The sequence below is a fragment of the Salvia hispanica genome, chromosome 3 (genome assembly GCF_023119035.1).
Source record: "Salvia hispanica cultivar TCC Black 2014 chromosome 3, UniMelb_Shisp_WGS_1.0, whole genome shotgun sequence".
NCBI lineage: Eukaryota > Viridiplantae > Streptophyta > Magnoliopsida > Lamiales > Lamiaceae > Salvia > Salvia hispanica.
Window position 1 is genome coordinate 11,657,523 of NC_062967.1, and position 18,848 is coordinate 11,676,370.

An 18,848-nucleotide genomic window follows, 5' to 3' on the forward strand; every position below is an offset into this window, starting at 1 on the left:
TTATTTTTTTTGGAATGGTTAAATAACTTTTAAATTTAAAAGTCGCGCCACGAAGGGCTCGAACCTGAGACATTTATAACACTTAGTATTATAGTATATAAAATATTTTTTATATAAATTTCTATTTTATTAATAAATACAGTGTTCATTTTTAGGTAAGAAATAAAAATCCTACTCCTTTTGTTCAGGAATAAATATCTCACTTGACTTGGCACAAGTTAAAAAAATTAAAATAAATTTAATAGAACGTGAATCTTAATTAAATATATTATTTTTATAATAAAATGTGAATAAAATGAGATGGTGAAATGTGAGTTTTAATTCAGGTGCGGAGCCAAGAATAAATACTGAGCGAGCAAAAATTAAAAATTAGAAAGGTTTAATGAAAAATTAGGTGTAGAAACCCGGTGTGTGAGGGGGGGGGGCATTTTTTTGCAAATAGTAAAAGTAAAAAACAAATATTTTGTTACCTCGAAATGATAGTATGAGATAATACTAGTACTATTTAATGACATATGGAAGGAAGAAATATCCACTTCCATTTATGCAAATGTTGTAAAACGTTGACGTGAATTTGGAAACTTTAGAGGATCAATATTCAATATGTCGAATTTCTGATAATTGTACATAAAAAAAAAAGCTGCCCCTGTAAAATTGTTTAAAATAGATAGATGATCATCATCTTATCTGAATCTTGTAAAACTTAATCATCTCAAATTCAATTCAAAAGACTATCAGATTTTTGAAAGTCGAATTTTTTTAGGATCATTATAATTGAAGTTGAATGAATACGTAGTAGTACAAAAAGTTTCCAGCAATCCATCCTTGTAATCAAATACATCAAAACGTCCATTACTATAATACTATGCCAGATAAGGCGAAACGATAAACCCTTTATTAACTGCATCATAAAAATTTGAATTTCCCCTAGAAAATCGACACTGGTACTGTATTTGGCAGTGATCAAGCCGCAGAAGTTGAGTGTCGAAACATGTCCTGTATGTCAAGGATATCAGCAAGGACACCCGCCGCAGTAGTGTCGTTGCCTGCTCCAGCACCTTGAATAACCAGTGGTTGTTTGCTATAGCAGCGGCTATATATCTCGACCTGCACTTGAAAATAAGAATGCATAAAATCCCTTCATACTATCAAAATTTAAGGGGTGTTTACTCCACGTCATAGACTAGATTGACAATGCATATGATTGCGCATTTGATGGATCGAGCAACACAAATTTGTACAATATGTGGTGGATTATCCTCTATTTTTGTGTACATCTAAACTATAACCGCCTCCAGTTGAAAATAATGGAATAACTTCATACTATTAAGGATTGGGTTGGGGGGGCAAAAGAGATCATTCAATTAGTAGAAACTATACAGAAAGCTAAAATGTTTTTAAATGCAGCAAAGATGGTAGAAATTATATAGAAGAGAATTAAGTTAAAAACAGTTAAAGTGGACAGAAAACAATTGGTGTCATATAAACAAACATACTATTATCTAAAGAAGTATAAATACAAGCCAAAAAACTTCTTCGCGCATTAACTTCCCTATTGCATGCAGAGAGAATACAGCTTTCGATAACTATATGTTATAAATGAATATTACGAAAGTTTTGATCTACTATTAAATGTTTACATATAATGTGGAAGCATGTCGTATAACTAGTTAGGATAGAAATTGCATCAAGGGCATGGAAGGAGAATGGGATGTGAATCATAAGTGTGAAATAACTGAATATGGATAATTGGATCGATGAAAGAAATGCTTACCACATTATCACTACCCTGCAATCTACCCAAGGCTGAATCTTTTGAAACTTCTTGCAAACCAACTTCACACCTGCCGGAGGTGTAAAATGTATGTCAAATTATAAATTATTATGATGACAAGGATAAAACCAAGAACTAACCAGGAGTAGACAATAGCTTATTATAAGAGCATTTTTTAGTTTGTCTATCTCTTCCTTATGCGGCAATAGTACCAAGTTATGTAATAAGAAGATACCTAGACTCTTCGATCAGACAAACATAGCGCAGAACATTTCCATTTGAAGCAGCACTTTCTATGCGTTTTTGGATAGCTTCATCAAGCAAGGGGAGGCCTTTTGCCAAAAATTCATCAAGGGGCATATTAGCAGGTCCCATTTTTTCTGGATACAAACTTTCAACCTGAGGAAAGACACTGGTTCTAAATATCTTATTCTAAAGCAATCAGGCAGAGGTTGCAATCGGGCTGATAGCAGGAACCTACCTTGATACTGTCCAACTCAATACGATGTCCAAGAAGTCGTGCAAGGATCAGTGCCTATTTATACAGAAATATGAATATATAAGTACCTTTTGAAAGCAAGTATGAGATGGTTTCTTCTAATTTGAATAGGTTATGCAAAAGCTTTAGAGTGGACAGTATTTAACTATTTATTACGCATCAGTTGTGCTCATCTAACACTACCTTCTTCCTTCTCCTGTTTGGGTTGCAATCAAATTAAAAGGAGATACAGTTCAAATCCATATCAGCCCTTTCGGTGGGATCTATGAAATTAAAAATTATGGCATCTTATAAGGATAGTATATAAGCAGACTTGCATGGTTCTTGTTGAATGTTGATACAATAATTGAGTAACTTTTCCAGCATCCCATCTCAGAGACTTGACAGCATTAAGCTTAATGAAGATGCAGATATGAAACTAATCATTCTTAGAATTTCTAGAGAAGTCATTGCAGATGCAATACTTAATGAGTGTCGCGCCTTCAACCTAAAATGAATACCTATCATCAACTTTCAAATCAACAAAAGTGTTGTATGCAAATGTCAGCTAAACTGAGAGGACAGAGCTTACAGACCTTTCTAGCGACATCCATCCCGCCAAGATCATCCCGAGGATCTGAGAGAAAATATTAACCTTGAAGTCAGAATAGACCAAGAAAAACTAACATAATAGGAAAGGGTCCCCAATCTTGCATATGAATATGCAAAACAATGAGCCTGTCTGAATTACATTTCTGAGATCTGAATGAAATATGCAATATCCTACTTAGCCCATGTTGAATACAAGTACATATTACAGACGATTTAAAATGTGTATTTAAGGATTCTAAAGCATTATTTCACAATATGTAAATCCCTTCTAGAAAAGAGATGTATTTGTAACAAAATATATACAGTTATTAAGTTTAAAGATGTCTTTCTTTTCCAATGCAGCAAGGCATTCCCCATACCGAAGAATAATTTATAAATCACATAGTGAAGAATCCATGTAGGCCTTAGCTTTCCTATTTTGATCATAATCTAGCAAGAATTCCCTAATATATGTCACAGAATTATCTGTAACAACCTCGAATGAAAAGGCAGAGATTTGTAAATAATTGAGAAAAATGATAATCCAATTTCATTACCAGGTTCAGTGAATCCAAGCTTTTTTGCAGAAGTGACAACTTGGCTAAAGGGTCTTCCGCCTTCAACCTCACTCATCACATAGCCCAGGGTACCTTGTAATCAGAAGAATGAAATGTTTCCCAACCAGGCAGTCATAAGTTAATAATTAATTAATTAGAAGAACATCACAGAGCCTAAACACAAAGAAAAGATAGTGTCAAGCAAGGAAACAAGAGCATACCACTCAAACTTCCAATGATGCGATTGATAGGATCTCCTGATGAAAGCATTCGATTAATAGTTGCTATGACAGGAAGACCTGCACCAACCTAACATGAAACAGGAATTAGACAGGAGTTATGCTTCACAACTCCCGTTGAGCTGATATATAAAGAATTTTGAAAATTTAGAAAGCAAAACAGCATGAGCATTCAGGAATGGGTAACCCTTCAAGCACCTCAGTTCTAGAATAAAAAAATCCAATTGGTTTCTTGCTACTGGAATTTGTTATTTATCTCATTGCAAAAGTCTTTTAGGGATAAAAGAAAAATATAATGAAGAAATGCAGTCACTGCAAAACATTTGCAGGATAAAGAGTTCGAGTTTGACTGTGAGGTAGAACCTAGGTAAGACTAGTAAGAGTCTGGATTTATTGACTTGCTACATCTCGACATTAAATTGTGTTTGCAAAACTTTACGGCTCCAGTCCAATGTCCAAAGTTGATGCTTAGAAACACTTACAGTTGACTCGTGTCTAAGGCGTCGAGGCTGCGAGACCAACTTGTCATAATATTCCTGCATATTGAACAGGAAAAGCATTGATTAGCTATGCAGAAAGCTTGGTTACTGCCTGAAGAAATATCAATACTTCAATATTGTCGTAGAAGATGACAACCATGTTACCGAACCAGTACCAAATATTGGTGCAAAATAAACAATGTAGAAACAAATACCAACCAATGGAGAAGTAAGTGGTTTCTTGTTCGCCAAGACCACACAGCCGTCCAAGTTAATCACTTGACTCAGCAGCCCAGTAGTTTCAGAGCTCGCTGAGCAGTCAATTAATGCCAGACCTATCAAAACAGGCACGGTGCGCACACAGTTTGAATTGATGTAGTCAAATTATGGTAATGTAACAACTCGGATATAAATTAAAGTATATGCTAAGAAAAATCATTTAAAACCACAAAATAATTAGCAAAATTTACTCTCGTGCATTCTATGCCTTGTTAATTCATGCCGGTGCTAGCTGCGAACAATAGATTGAACACTACCCAATGCATATATATTAGGATCCAACTAAATCAAGAAGAAAATAGCTTTGAAAGAATAACTAAACGAAGAGCTGTGATCATATCAAGCTCGTAAACAAAAAGGTTGAGCCGTATCCTACCACTTGAACTACGTAGAGCAGTAGCAACATCAATCACTTTCCTCCCAATTTCTTCACCGGAATACACTTGACATTCGCCTTCATTTTCACAAAAATGATCAATAACTCTTGTCAAAACAACTATGGCGGATTTTGACAGGTAACAAATAAGTAAAACGAACTCAACTAACCAGTTTTAGTAAGATCGAGGAAAGAAGAGCCGTTGGACTTAATCACGCAAAGTTGCAGCAAAAAATCATCACGGAATTCGGAGGTCAAAACATCCGGTATAGCCACCATAGATTTACTATCACACACTCCCACCACCCTTAGCCTCACCCCCTGAAAAATTCAATTTACATACATTTTTATACTCCTCAGTCCTCGGTGTTTTCCATTATCTATCAGCACACGGTGGCATACATTAACAATGAATGCGTGATTGAAAGGGAGAAACCTGTTGGGAGTGGAGAGGGCGGCAAGAGATGACGTGGTGGAGGAGCTGGCGGCCGACGCCGCCGCAGCCCATCAGCAGCAACGGAATGCTGGCCATTCTCCAATCACTCTGGTTTGAGCAATTTGGTGGCAACTCGATTCCGATTGTTGAACTGCTTTTGGAAGTTCGATTGAGGGGAATAATTTGCTCTCTGTGTTTTTCTCAGTTAATTTGAAATTAGTGTGTACTAATACTAGTATTTAGGTTATACCGAAATGGAAATGGATTTTTTTTTTCTTTAAAACCAATATTGAACTTTTATTTTTTTTTAGAGCATGAGAAATAACTATTAGAGCATCCGCGATGGCGCCCTTCCTGTCGGATGTCGGAGAGGCTTCCGGGAAGGGCGTGCGGGACGTCCGCCACTGGGGCGGACGTTGACGTCCCTTAAGGACACGAGAGGGGCGCGGTCGTCAGCGGAAGGGCGACGGGACGTCCGCCATTATGGCGAGTCGCGAACTTCCCAATTTTTTAAAAAAAATTTTAAAAAAAAATTCTATATATATAGCTCGTTGAGCCGGGGGTCACATTTATTGAAGCTTGGGGTTGTATTTTTTTTGTTTTATGACTATGTACTTTTTTATATTTAATTATGTATGTTTTTTTTAATGAAGTTGTTGCATTTTCTCCGTCCGTATTCGTGTCGAAATTTTAATTCCGTAATGTAAATTGCATATTTGTGAATTTTTTTATTGCCGGAAGTCCGCGCGGGAAGAGCGATGGGAAGTCCGGATTGTGCAGTGGGAAGTCCTTATGACGTGGCAGGAGGGTGGGAAGTTGAAAGTACGATTTTGTGTTCACGGTGCGCACAAAAGGAAATAAACAGGTTCCCTTGGTCCAGCAAATCCATTAGATCACGCGGTCTAGGAACTCGTTGGTCGTAGGAAATCCTGGTCGTCGGACACACGTGAGCACTCTTTCAAAAACCCTCAACCACTTTACTAAACCTAGTATAGGGAAGTAGGGATCGATCCCACAGAGAAGATGCGTAATAATCATGTTCAAGGATTTGGACTTGTTTTTGGTGTTGGCTGCTGCCACGCATTTTCTTGGATTGAGGAAAACAAATTAAACTTGACTTGGGAATTTTAAAACTACTACGCTAATAGCTGGACTTAGGCGAAATAACAAGAGAACGTTGCAAAGAAAATTAACTGCTCAATTACCATATCTAAGAAAACTACTCTAATTACCTAGACCTAGGAAACAAACTGACTGTGGGGACCATGACTGAAAAAGCAGAGTACGGACGAAAAGCTGGCAGAATAACTAACTCGGGTACTAACTAACAACGACATCATCTTCTTCAACCAAATTGCGTAAAAACTCATAAGAAAAACAACATGAACGAAATCAGAGCAGAGCAAACTAAATCTAAATCAAATTGATGCATAACAACAAAGAACTAAACGGATCTACAGATGCTAGACGAAGTAAAACAGGAAACAAGCAGAAAACTCAAATTCATCCAACAACTTCCTTTTCTCACTTCGGATCCAACCTCAGACGCTAAATCCACTCCGGATCCAAGCGTCCGACACAAACTCCACCCAACAGAAACACTTCATCACTTCAGATTTAAACAACAACCTCCAATCAGTCAACAAACCACAGATCTATCACCAAATTCCCAGATCGAGTACCACAACATCAAAATAAAACAGAGATCGACATAAAATTTGTTAAAATAAACTCTCAGCAGCAAGATCTACGTAAATCAACTTGAAATATCACAACTAAACGCAAACCAACAGAAGCGAAAAGATAACAAGTAACATCAACAGCCAAGTCGACTCCCGAAAGTGAAGTTCGACCGCAAAAGTGCAAAACAACTGAAATTAAAAGAGATTGTATTTTCGTCCACACGCGGACGGTGTTACAACTGAGACTTTCTAAAGAAATGAACCCTTTCGTAACCCGAACTACCTCAGATCTCCCATTCTCAAGTGTGTGTTATGTGTGTGAGCTAAAAGAGAGTGAAAAAATGATGATTTGTGCGTTGCATGCTCTTCTATATATAGGCGTTGGAGTGGGGCCCAGCGAGGTATAGATAGACTTTGTTGCCCTCAGCTACTAACTCTCTCCGTCACGCCTTCTTTTCCTTTGAATTCTGCTCACTTCACTTCATTCCTTTGCTAGACCGTTTCCTTCAGCATTCCCTCGATCTAGCGATTTTATCACACACCTGGCTTAGGAAACATGTTAGACCCAACAAATTGTAACGCTTTTCACCATATAACCGATGCATGAAATTAGCCTTATCAGAAGTCCTTATGACGTAGCAGAAGGTGTTTTTGGGAAGTTCGACGGGAAGAGCGGAGGGACATCCGCACTATTGGGGTGCGGATGCTCTAAAGAAATAGTAATAAGTTTATAAGAGAAATAGTTGTAAGTTGAGTTGATGAAACTCTCTTTTTACTTGATAAATTATGTCATAATTAATACTTTTTGATAGATGTATGGTTTACAAAGATAAATGGAGTATAATTTTCTTCTTGCGTGAAGGAATATATCAAACTCACTAGCATCAACGAACTTAATGAACTTCTGAGAATCAAACAAATAATGCTCTTAAATATGATAAGTGATAGATGTGTGTGATACAAACGCTAATGCCGATTTGAGATAAGAGTTAGAGAACGAACATCTTTTTTATCTCTCTTCCAAAGGCCACGATTGTGTATATGGGCTGAAGGCCAAATGCCACACGTTTACAACATGTCATAATTGGGTGGGGTTAGATTAGCTTAAACCAATTTTTGCAATAAATCCCCTCAATTCATTAAAGGTGCATATGTAATCGCGGCTTAATTCTTGATATATAAAATTGTAGTATATGGATCGATAGCTCAGAGCTTTGAACCTTTAACAACTCCGTCATACCGACAATTTGGTGGACGAGATGCCAGTGAATTGAGACAATATTATCGACATACTATTATTTACAAACTCATCAGTTCGGACGTTTGTATCCATTTTGGCTATGCAATTCATATGTGATTCAAACATTTAAAGTTTGAAATTGCTCTCATTTCTCACTTATGTAGGCAATTCTTTCTCAATATTTTGTCAAAGTCCACCTCCTATAGATTTCAGCGAATCATCAGAAGTCATTTTTTAATTGTAACAACTAAATTCATATATTTTCGCATTTCCATTGAACCCATCTCATGAGATCTTCAATCTTCTTGATTGTGTTACCACTGTAAGACCCTAATCATATGTTAAATGTGGTTTTCAACTTCGTTCCTTCTAACAATTTAAGAATTTGATCACAACTTAACCTTTGATTAATGGATTCGTCTAAGTTATATATTGACCTTATGCAGTCAACTGAAACACAACCTATGATCAATTATATTACAATATTGTGTCACTAGCAGATATATCTAAACTTACCGCTATACTACAAGTCATTTTATGCTCTTTATAATGATGAAAATGCATACTAAGTTACTGGCTTAAAATACAAAGTGTTGCCATATCAGCTTCGATTTAAAGTATCATCAAAATTCCAAACCATCCCTAAAATAATATGTGTAGAGAGAGAGAGAGGGGCATTGAAATCAAGTTTTGAATGAGGAAAGCTTAATAAGAAAGGTAATTGGGTAAAATGATAAAAACCCATGGGTGGTAGCGCAGCAACACACACTTAGGAGGAGGCTGTGGTGTTGGCTACTTTCTCTGCCTCGCCTTCACTACTTAACTCCTTCTTCACTTTAAATACTTTGAATATTGCTAGATTAGTGTCGCCTGAACAACAAAAAACATCCATCAATTATATTATGCATTAGCAGGCATCAAATTATGAAATAGGTATGTGATGCTTTATGAAGTAAAGGGACCAACAATATGTGTGTGATGGGTCAACTTAAGAGGAGTATGAAAGTTGGTGTGGTTGAATTGAATTATCTCTAATATTACTACTATTATCATGTTCATGATCATACACACATACCAAATGTGATGAGATTCCCTGGTGATGCAGGGGAGACTATTCCAGGAAGAAGCCGCTTCTCGTTGATGAAGGTACCATTCGTGCTGTCTAAGTCCGTAATCAAGAGGTTCTCTTCTGTCTTCTCGATCCGAGCATGCACACCCGATACTGCCAATAGTTGTCCAACACAACACAACACAACCAAAGAGAGGTATCACAATGAGAATCATGTCTAGGATCAATAACATTTCCATTAAAGATTTCAAACTAAACAACTAAACCTTCCTTGTCAACAATTACACTGTCATTGTAAACACACACACACACACCCCAAATCAAAGATTTCGCATAATCAACGTGTATGATGCCGAGATCAGCAGCAAGGCTAGTAGGTGTAAACTATGATAATGAATTAAAATGAAAGAAATATTAGTAATTCAAGTACCTGTAGGCACAGGAAGCACAATATCCGCTTTGTCAGGAACGCGCCCAACAGTAACTACATTCTGAATCCATCTCAACAACAACCATTCAGTAATGCATTACTTAAAAAATAATGCCAAATTATATCCTAAAACTTACAGAATCGATTTGGAATGTGCCTGGCCTCGCAATCTTATAGCCTATATGCCTAAAATCGCCATCACCTGTTTAGCAATTAACACTATAAGAAGATTTTTCTCCCAAATAGTAGAATTTTGCCAATCAAGCAATGCAATGGAGACATCAGTTAAATAATAAGGTGATTTTTCAAACCCTTGGTGTATCAAGTTTTGAATCGGATGAATGAATAACGTATATCTTTGCAGATTACAAACAAGCTCTGAATTTTTCCTAATAACCTATAGATGATCAATGTATCAATCTCTCTCTCTCACGCACACACACAAAGAAGGAGATGAGGTCAGCTGACCTACGGCTTGAAGAAGCCACGTTGAAGAGGCATTGGTTGCAGCTTCATTGGTAGAATCCGAAGCTCTTACGGCGACGAAATTCCTCAGCTCTCTGGCACTAAATTTGAGGTTCCTGGGCAGGCAATTATAGCCATTAAAATTGACAGTGGCGCGACCTAAAGAGGTGGTTTTGGCTGCGAAAATTGGTGGGGAGAGAGAGTTGGCCTTGGCATATGAGAGAGAAAGAGAATGGCCACTCATTTCTACTACTTTCTCTAGATTTTAGAAATTAAGGAGTAGTATATCTGTTTCTGATGTTTTGTGATCATATAAAATAGATAGGTGAACGATAATAGGTGGCATACGATTAATGCTTTGGATAACCAAAAAATCTTGCTCGTGGTCGCCCCTCATCATAATCATAATCATAATCAATTTATGGAAACATTTCTATCTCTACTTTTTAATTTCTTTTATTTTATTCTATTTTCATTAATTCATAAAATAAAACTACATAAAAACCATGTCAATTCCCAAATATTGCATATTTAATGAAACAGAGGGAGTATTTAGTTTTAATTTAGGCCAAATAATTAATAATTTGTAAAGTTCAACATGTCAAACTTTCAACAAATTTGCGATAAATATCCAAAAAATGATGTAATATGCAGTTACTGGAATTCTTAAATTTCACTAGATGTGACTGATGACTTAAAAATAAACTAAAATATAGATGAATAATCTAACGAAGCTATTGTGCCCTGGTTGATTAGTGTGCTTGTTGTGCACATGAATAATTTGAATAATCAAATGAATGGAGTAGATGTTTTATTGGAGCTACAACTAAAAAAGATGAACAGATATAAGTTTAATGTGGAATTGTAAGGTATTAAGGTCTTAACATGTTCCATATAAACTTATAAAGGGATATAAAGAAATTGTTTGGAATCCATATTTAATAGAGTAGTTTTTTTTACTGGTTATTGATAATAGAGTAGTTTTCAACAAAGTTTATTTTTCCATTGATATATAATATTATGAACTTAATTAGTATTCTTTGTTGAATTTTCCTAGTGACTATGAAATCCAGCTATACCTCATTTGTCATCACACTTTATTAGGTGTAATTACCACTGAAAATGATAGTGATGTGTAGGCCTGTCAAATCGGGTATCCGTGGATATCCGATCTGAAAATTTCGGGTATCCGATTCCGAATTTCTCAAAAACTACTACCCGATACCCGATCTGAAAATGATTTCGGATATCTGGATACCCGATTCGGGTATCCAGTCCTGATTGGACACCAGTGGTAGAGGGCAGCAACGGTGGACGACTGTGGTTGGGCGGTAGGCGGTGTTTGCACTGCAGAGGTGACTTAAGAGGGAAGGGATTTTGGGATACATTTAATTATTTAATTTTTTAAACAATAAAATAAATATATAATTTATTAAATTAGAAAAAAAAATTAAAAAAACGGGTAATTCGGGTAAATCCGATACCCGATACCCGATAATTCCAAAATCCCATACACGAACCCGATCCCGATACCCGAAAAATAGGGTATCGGATATCCAATTACCCGATTTTTTGGGTTTGGATATTGGATATCGAATATCCGATATCCATTTTGACACCCCTGGTAATGTGAATATAAACTCCATAGATTGGAATATGATTATTAATTTCATTTTAATGTAGTCAGATTTTGTTACTGGTGAAATAAATTCAACAACTATTTAAAGTCGTGATATTGTATCATAATCATAATCATAATCATTTTCATCGTTCTAAATTATACTTCCTCTCTCCAATTAGAAATGAAACATTTTCTTTTTTTAGTTCGTCTCATTATAAATGAAACATTTTCTAAAATGGAAACATTTCTATCTCTACTTTTTAATCTCTCTTATTTTATTCTATTTTCATTAATTCACAAAATAAAACTATATAAAAACCATGTCAATTCCCAAATGTTGCATATTTAATGAAACAGATGGAGTATTTGGTTTTAATTTAGGCCAAATAATTAATAATTTGTAAAGTTCAACATGTCAAACTTTCAACAAATTTGCGATAAATATCAAAAAATGATGTAATATGCAGTTATTGGAATTCTTAAATTTCACTAGATGTGATTGATGACTTAAAAATAAATTAAAATATAGATGAATAATCTAATGAAGCTATTGTGCCCTGGTTGATTAGTGTGCTTGTTGTGCACATGAATAATTTGAATAATCAAATGAATGATGGAGTAGATGTTTTATTGGAGCTACAACTAAAAAAGATGAACAGATATAAGTTTAATGTGGAATTTCAAGGTATTAAGAGCACTCCCAATGCACTCGGCGTTAAATCCGGAGTTTTATCGCCGATTATCGCCGAAAATTCGCCGGCAATGGGGAGGAATCGACGATAATCCGGCGTTAATTCTACCGAATTAACGCCGAATCCCGAAAATTCGCCGGATTATCGCCGACCACCGTGGGCGATAATCCGGCGATAAAAATAGTTTTTTTTTTTTTATTTCCCCCCCTATAAATTTAAAATTTAATAATTAATTTAAAATAATTTTCCCCCTATTTTTTTTTATTTTCGTCGTTGTAATTTTTTACTCGTGTTTAATACAACGAACTTTATTACTATTATTTGTCTTGTCTTATAAATTAGCTAGCTTTATTATATACAAAAATAAAACAATTAAATTAGTAATGATGTAAAAATGAAATGTTGAGTTAGGGAGAAATAAGGGAGAAACCATTGGAGCAGTTGGCTAAAAGTTGGCTAAAAACTGGGGATAAATTTTGGTGCTGATGTGGCGCTGATGTGGCAGAAGTTAGGGAGAAATAAGGGAGAGCATTGGGAGTGCTCTAAGGTCTTAACATGTTCCATATAAACTTATAAAGGGATATAAAGAAATTGTTTGGAATCCATATTTAATAGAGTAGTTTTTTTACTGGTTATTGATAATAGAGTAGTTTTCAACAAAGTTTATTTTTCCATTGATATATAATATTATGAACTTAATTAGTACTCCTAGTTGTTGAATTTTCCTAGTGACTATGAAATCCAGCTACACCTCATTTGTCATTACACTTTATTAGGTGTAATTACCACTGAAAATGATAGTGATGTGTAAGCCTGTCAAATCGGGTATCCGTGGATACCCGATCCGAAAATTTCGGGTATCCGATCCCGAATTTTTCAAAAACTACTACCCGATATCCGATCCGAAAATGATTTCGGATACTCGGATACCCGATTCGGGTATCCAGTCCCGAAAAATCGGGTATCCAGTCCCGATTGGACACCAGTGGTAGAGGGCAGCAACGGTGAACGACTGTGGTTGGGCGGTAGGCGGTGCTGTGCTCGTTTACACTGCAGAGGTGACTTCAGAGGGAAGGGATTTTGGGCTACATTTAATTATTTAATTTTTTAAATAATAAAATAAATATATAATTTATTAAATTAGAAAAAAAATAAAAATCGGGTAATTCGGGTAAATCCGATACCCGATACCCGATAATTCCAAAATCCCATACACGAACCCGATCCCGATACCCGAAAAATAGGGTATCGGATCCAATTACCCGATTTTTTGGGTTTGGATATTGGATATCCAATATCCGATATCCATTTTGACACCCCTAGACCCTAGTGATGTGAATATAAACTCCATAGAATGGAATATGATTATTAATTTCATTTTAATGTAGTCAGGTTTTGTTACTGGTGAAATAAATTCAACAACTATTTAAAGTCGTGCTATTGTATCAAATTTAAAGTTTATGGGAAAAAACAAATATTAAAAATTGTAATAATAATAGTTGTCAATACTGCTTTGAATAAAATGTTTTTGTTGTATTTAGCGTATTTTCTCAATCCATTAGTATAATTTATGATAATGAAATATACTAGGAATAAATTTTTGTAATTAACATTGTTGAATTAGAAAGGTGTTAATAATACTCTATGTCTTTAGGATATTGGTCCCTAAAATCACAAAATTTGGGCGAAATTTGGTATTTCTCACGAACTTTAAATTTGGTCTAGAATATCACAAATTTTGCACTTTTGTTTGATATTTCCCAAACTGGCTCAAATGAGATATTTTTATCAAAATCTTATTTTACATGGACAATCGTAATACATTTTACTTATGAAATTTTAAACCATTTTTCAAGTTCATAACAAGTAGGATAAAAAGTCACGTAGAAAATCACATTGATTAAATTGTGTAAAGTATGGTAAAAAAGTCTCGTAAGTTAATCAAGTATGGTTATAGATATGTCATGGGAAATAGCAAACAAAGTGCAAAGTTTGTGATATTTTAGACCAATTTTAACGTTCGTGAAAAATACTAAATTTAACAAAATTCATGATTTTAAAGACCAATCAATCCCTATATCTTTTTGTACTTATTTGTATTAATTCGATTGTTACACCACTTAGTTTGGTATCTAAACTACTAAAATTTCATAATTTTTACATAGTATTATACTTTCAAACAACATGGCAATAGAGTTTGTGGAAGCAAACTTTATTGAATAAGAAAATACAGGAGAAAAGAAAATACTGGCCAAATAAATAAAAAAATCCCCAAAACAATTTGAATAAGAAAACCCTAAATCCCCAAATTCCCCTCTCGTCACCACCCTCCCAAATTCCGAATTCATCGCCATTCACACGCGCTATGCTTACAGCCTGATCATCACATCCAGAATTCAAGGTATTTCTCTGCTAGAACATGGCGGAAACGCTGGATAGGACGCCGAACCAGACATCGCCGACGCGTTCGAGGTCGGTGACGGAGACGGTGAACGGGTCGCACCGGTTCGTGATACAGGGATACTCTCTGGCGAAAGGCATGGGCGTCGGTAAACACATAGCGAGCGAAGAATTCACTGTGGGAGGGTACAAATGGGCCATTTATTTCTACCCCGACGGGAAGAATCCCGAGGATAACTCAACCTACGTCTCGGTGTTCATTGCGCTGGCGAGCGAGGGTACTGATGTGCGGGCGCTCTTCGAGCTCACGCTCATGGATCAGAGCGGGAAAGGGAAGCATAAGGTGCATAGCCATTTCGATAGGTCGCTCGAGAGCGGGCCCTATACGCTGAAATACCGCGGTAGCATGTGGTGAGTTTATCGTTTCATTGTCATTCTTGCAAGTTCCTATTTGGATACCCGGCTTTCGTTTACACTTTTGCGTTCGAAATGGCGTGAAATGGATGATGTGTTGCTGAGATTATGTGATTTTATCTGAATTGATTCTTTGATGTTTTTCTTGCCTTCTTATTTTTGGTCTTACTCAATGAACAAACAACTATTTTTTCTTCTTTAGATTTTGGGCATGCTAATTCTATAGGCTGCTATTTTGTTAATCAGTAGATTTCTCTGTGGTATAAGTCTTTGTAAAAGGGTTGTTTTGCTTTACGATAGGAAGTGTGGTAGCATATCTTGTTGGTGTCATCATATGCCAGCCAGCTTCTATTGTTTCTTGTGATGAAGTTGGATTGTACCCTACATGAATTGCATGTGTCCCAGTTTAGTAACTTTAGTTGCATTACCAAGAGGGTTTAGACTTGGTGGTAACTGGTTCAGGTATATATCATGATTCTTTAACTCTATTTCCCTGTATGATCAATGCTGGACTATAGGTCAGGGCCATCTAATATTGGAATTACACGAATAAAGGAAAAACTGCCTTGTTGGGTTAAATAAAAAGTGGTTTATGTTGCACTATCAGGTTTATAAGATTAGCTCCACATTTGGTAACACGTTTTAATCAGTTCCTCCAGAATGGTTTAGTACCTAGTAATCTATATCAAAAGATGTAATGAAAATTGTTATCACAGATTCACAGATTGTGTTGGTTTGGGCCTAATGAATTTTATGAATCATATCAGTATTCTTTAATTGGGTAAAGTTGGTGGTCTTCCTTTCTGATACTTACGTTTTAACTTCTTCTGTGCCTTAATGCAGGGGTTACAAGCGTTTTTTCAGGAGAGCTATGCTTGAAACATCAGATTTTCTTCGAGATGATTGCTTGAAGATCAACTGCACAGTTGGAGTTGTTGTTTCTGCTACTGATTGTTCTATGTTACACTCTATTCAGGTTCCAGATTCTGATATTGGGTCAGACATTGGGATGCTTTTAGAAAACATGGAAGGTTCTGATATCATATTTAATGTATCTGGGGAGAAATTCCATGCCCATAAGTTGGTATTATCTGCCCGTTCCCCCAAGTTTCGGTCTGAGCTCCTCGAAGGAGTGGATATTGAAGCGGAAGAGGTTATGGTACCGGACATGGAACCTAAAGTTTTTAAGGTGAGGTGATGTTATAGTTTTGATCTGCTCTTTCTGGTTCTACTAGAGTAATTATCTTACCTAACAGTAAGCTATAGCATTTTGGTGATTTGCTATTTCTGCCCTTAAATTAGTGAGGTTGATGAAATGGCTAGCCTGTTCATTTCCATAATGGTGAATGTGGATACATGCTAATGTTCTTTGATTCACGACAGGCGCTGCTGCACTTTATCTACCGAGATACCTTGGCTGAAGATGAGCTGATATCATCTAGTTCTTGTTCTACACCTTTGGTAGCTGACACCCTGACTGCAAAATTGCTGGCTGCAGCTGATCATTATGACTTAGAAAGACTCAAAAGGATATGTGAATCTCATCTGTGCAAAGATATATCTGTAGATTCAGTTACACAAGTGCTTTCTTTGGCAGATTGTTATCATGCTGCAGAATTGAAAGATGTCTGCCTTAAATTTGCCGCTGAGAACCTGGCAGGTATATGACTTGTGGACTTCTTTCTTTAACCCGTGATTATTTGGAATCTTGTTATTTCTGATATAAGAGGAGATCCTCATTTCATTACCTGGCTCCTTTCCTTATGACAGTTGCTATTCATTTCATTGTGGTTGTCCATAAGATACTATGGCATTTATAGGCCTTTATTAGTGTTGTTTTACTAACACTTAAGGTTGAGAATGAGATGGAAATCTCCTCTCACTGCAGCGTCAACACATTTTGAAGTTCCATTTTATGGTGCCAATAGAATTTATGCCAATGACCTTTGATTTGCTTTTCCCAGCTTGTTTTTGAGTATGTATGTATGTATGTATGTATGTATGTATTCTTACAGTAGCATCCTAACTTAGAGGAAACATGATTCTTCTAGGTGTTGGTCTTTAGAGATAAATTAGATTTGTGTAAATTTTGCCAATGACCAAGCTAGTTGGGTTTTTTATTTATTTGGGGAGTAAAGTAAATATATTATGAAATTGTTGAAGGAAAGTGCTTCCACAAATTCTTTGACAGGCACTTTACTTTTTTTTAATCTTTTCGGACGATCACCTCTTTCTTGAACAACCTCTTTCTTCACCAGTCTTCGCCTTCCATTCTCTTGAACTAAAACATCGAAGAATTTTTCTATTTTCTTTCTGTCCATTTTTAAGAATGAATTGAAACCCACAACTATGTGCCTATTTATAGACCCCTGTGTCACTTTTTCAATGTAGTGTTCTCAATTATTCATGTCATTTGATTATTTGTTTCCTTATCAGAGCTACAGAAAGAAAAGTGAATCTAGGTGCTAACATAAGCATCTAGTAGCAAAAGGTAGATTGAAATTTTGAAATTATAATATGGACTATGGAGTAGTATGTTAACATAAAAATGTGTAAAAATCAAACTAATCTGGGGGTGATATAATAATGATCACACAATAAAAGTTCATTTTAAATTTTCAAATAAAATACTATATGGTATCACGCATTCACACCACTTACGTGTTGTCATATAATCATGTAATTCTGCTTCATATTGTCTTCCCTTGTCTCAATAACATTTTTATTCTTTGTTACTTTTCAATTAAAATGTAAACACTATTATATATGAGAATGTATATTTCACCCTGTGTTACTATGTATTCACTTTTTGACGTAGTTCAAATTGTAACTATATATACTAGGTTATTTAAATGAAATGTAGCATGCTTACGTAGTTCAGTATTGATGCTTTTGTATTTCTTAATGTTGCTCACAACATTTTGGAACTTCTCAGTCGACCAAGGTTTAGAATTTGAAGTTAGTATATGTTGTGGCCTTTTCTGCACATTCTGGAATGATTAATAGGTACATAAGGGAAGTGCAAAGTTGTATTTGCATAACAGGCTCCTAGTGTAACATTTCTGCATCATTAAGTAAGACATTAATAATTATAGTACAAATCATAGTTTAACTCATACTTTGATACCCCCAATTACTTGACTTGTGTTTGGATCTACATTGTGGACAATATACTAGTATCTTATTCTCCATGATCTTTGAGTTTGTAGCCTATTAGATTGCAACTACCATGTACTATGTATTTTAGCTTTGTATATTGATTCGCTGCGATATACAATCTACCATGACTCTTTTTGCAGCTGTCATGCGTTCGGATGGTTTTGAATATCTTAAAGAAAATTGCCCATCTCTACAGTCTGAGCTTTTGAAGACGGTGGCTGGCTGTGATGAAGACTGCAGCAATGGTGGTGTCAAGTCCGGGAGCGTGTGGGCTCAGCTCTCTGATGGCAGTGACAACAGCAGCCGGAGAGTTAGGCAACGAACTTGATTTTGGAAGGTAGGAATGATAGCTGAGTGAACAATATTTTCTGTAACAATTGTAATTAGCAGTAATGTTTTGTATTTCGTTCAGAAAATTATGGTGACACAGTGAAGTTGCTACATTTACTGTGCTTATTGTGCTTTGA

At 35.8% G+C, this 18,848-nt stretch overlaps 3 protein-coding genes across 4 annotated transcripts; 1 reads left to right on the forward strand and 2 right to left on the reverse strand.

Annotated features, from left to right (window-relative positions):
- Positions 1–774: 774 nt before the first annotated feature.
- LOC125211629 (bifunctional aspartokinase/homoserine dehydrogenase 1) lies at positions 775–5,405 on the reverse strand. The gene is made up of 12 exons (XM_048111507.1): positions 5,210–5,405; positions 4,944–5,094; positions 4,774–4,851; positions 4,338–4,453; positions 4,122–4,175; positions 3,622–3,709; positions 3,401–3,493; positions 2,849–2,889; positions 2,256–2,309; positions 2,010–2,173; positions 1,775–1,844; positions 775–1,107 (listed from the first exon to the last, which is right to left on the reverse strand). The coding sequence occupies exons 1-12, from the start codon at positions 5,303–5,305 to the stop codon at positions 964–966; spliced, it is 1,149 nt and encodes a 382-aa protein (XP_047967464.1). The 5' UTR covers positions 5,306–5,405; the 3' UTR covers positions 775–963.
- Positions 5,406–8,705: 3,300 nt separating this feature from the next.
- On the reverse strand, positions 8,706–10,385 carry LOC125212183. The gene is made up of 5 exons (XM_048112280.1): positions 10,099–10,385; positions 9,768–9,832; positions 9,631–9,691; positions 9,207–9,353; positions 8,706–9,001 (listed from the first exon to the last, which is right to left on the reverse strand). Exons 1-5 carry the CDS (start codon positions 10,337–10,339, stop codon positions 8,901–8,903), a joined length of 615 nt encoding a protein of 204 aa, XP_047968237.1. The 5' UTR covers positions 10,340–10,385; the 3' UTR covers positions 8,706–8,900.
- Positions 10,386–14,681: 4,296 nt separating this feature from the next.
- LOC125216259 (BTB/POZ and MATH domain-containing protein 4-like) lies at positions 14,682–18,835 on the forward strand. Of its 2 annotated transcripts, none has more exons than XM_048117926.1 (4): positions 14,682–15,219; positions 16,066–16,411; positions 16,606–16,882; positions 18,578–18,669. In XM_048117926.1, the coding sequence occupies exons 1-4, from the start codon at positions 14,828–14,830 to the stop codon at positions 18,580–18,582; spliced, it is 1,020 nt and encodes a 339-aa protein (XP_047973883.1). In that variant the 5' UTR covers positions 14,682–14,827; the 3' UTR covers positions 18,583–18,669. The 2 variants fall into 2 exon arrangements, with proteins under 2 accessions (XP_047973883.1, XP_047973882.1); XM_048117925.1 differs by having other exon boundaries at positions 14,684–15,219; positions 18,522–18,835.
- Positions 18,836–18,848: the final 13 nt, after the last annotated feature.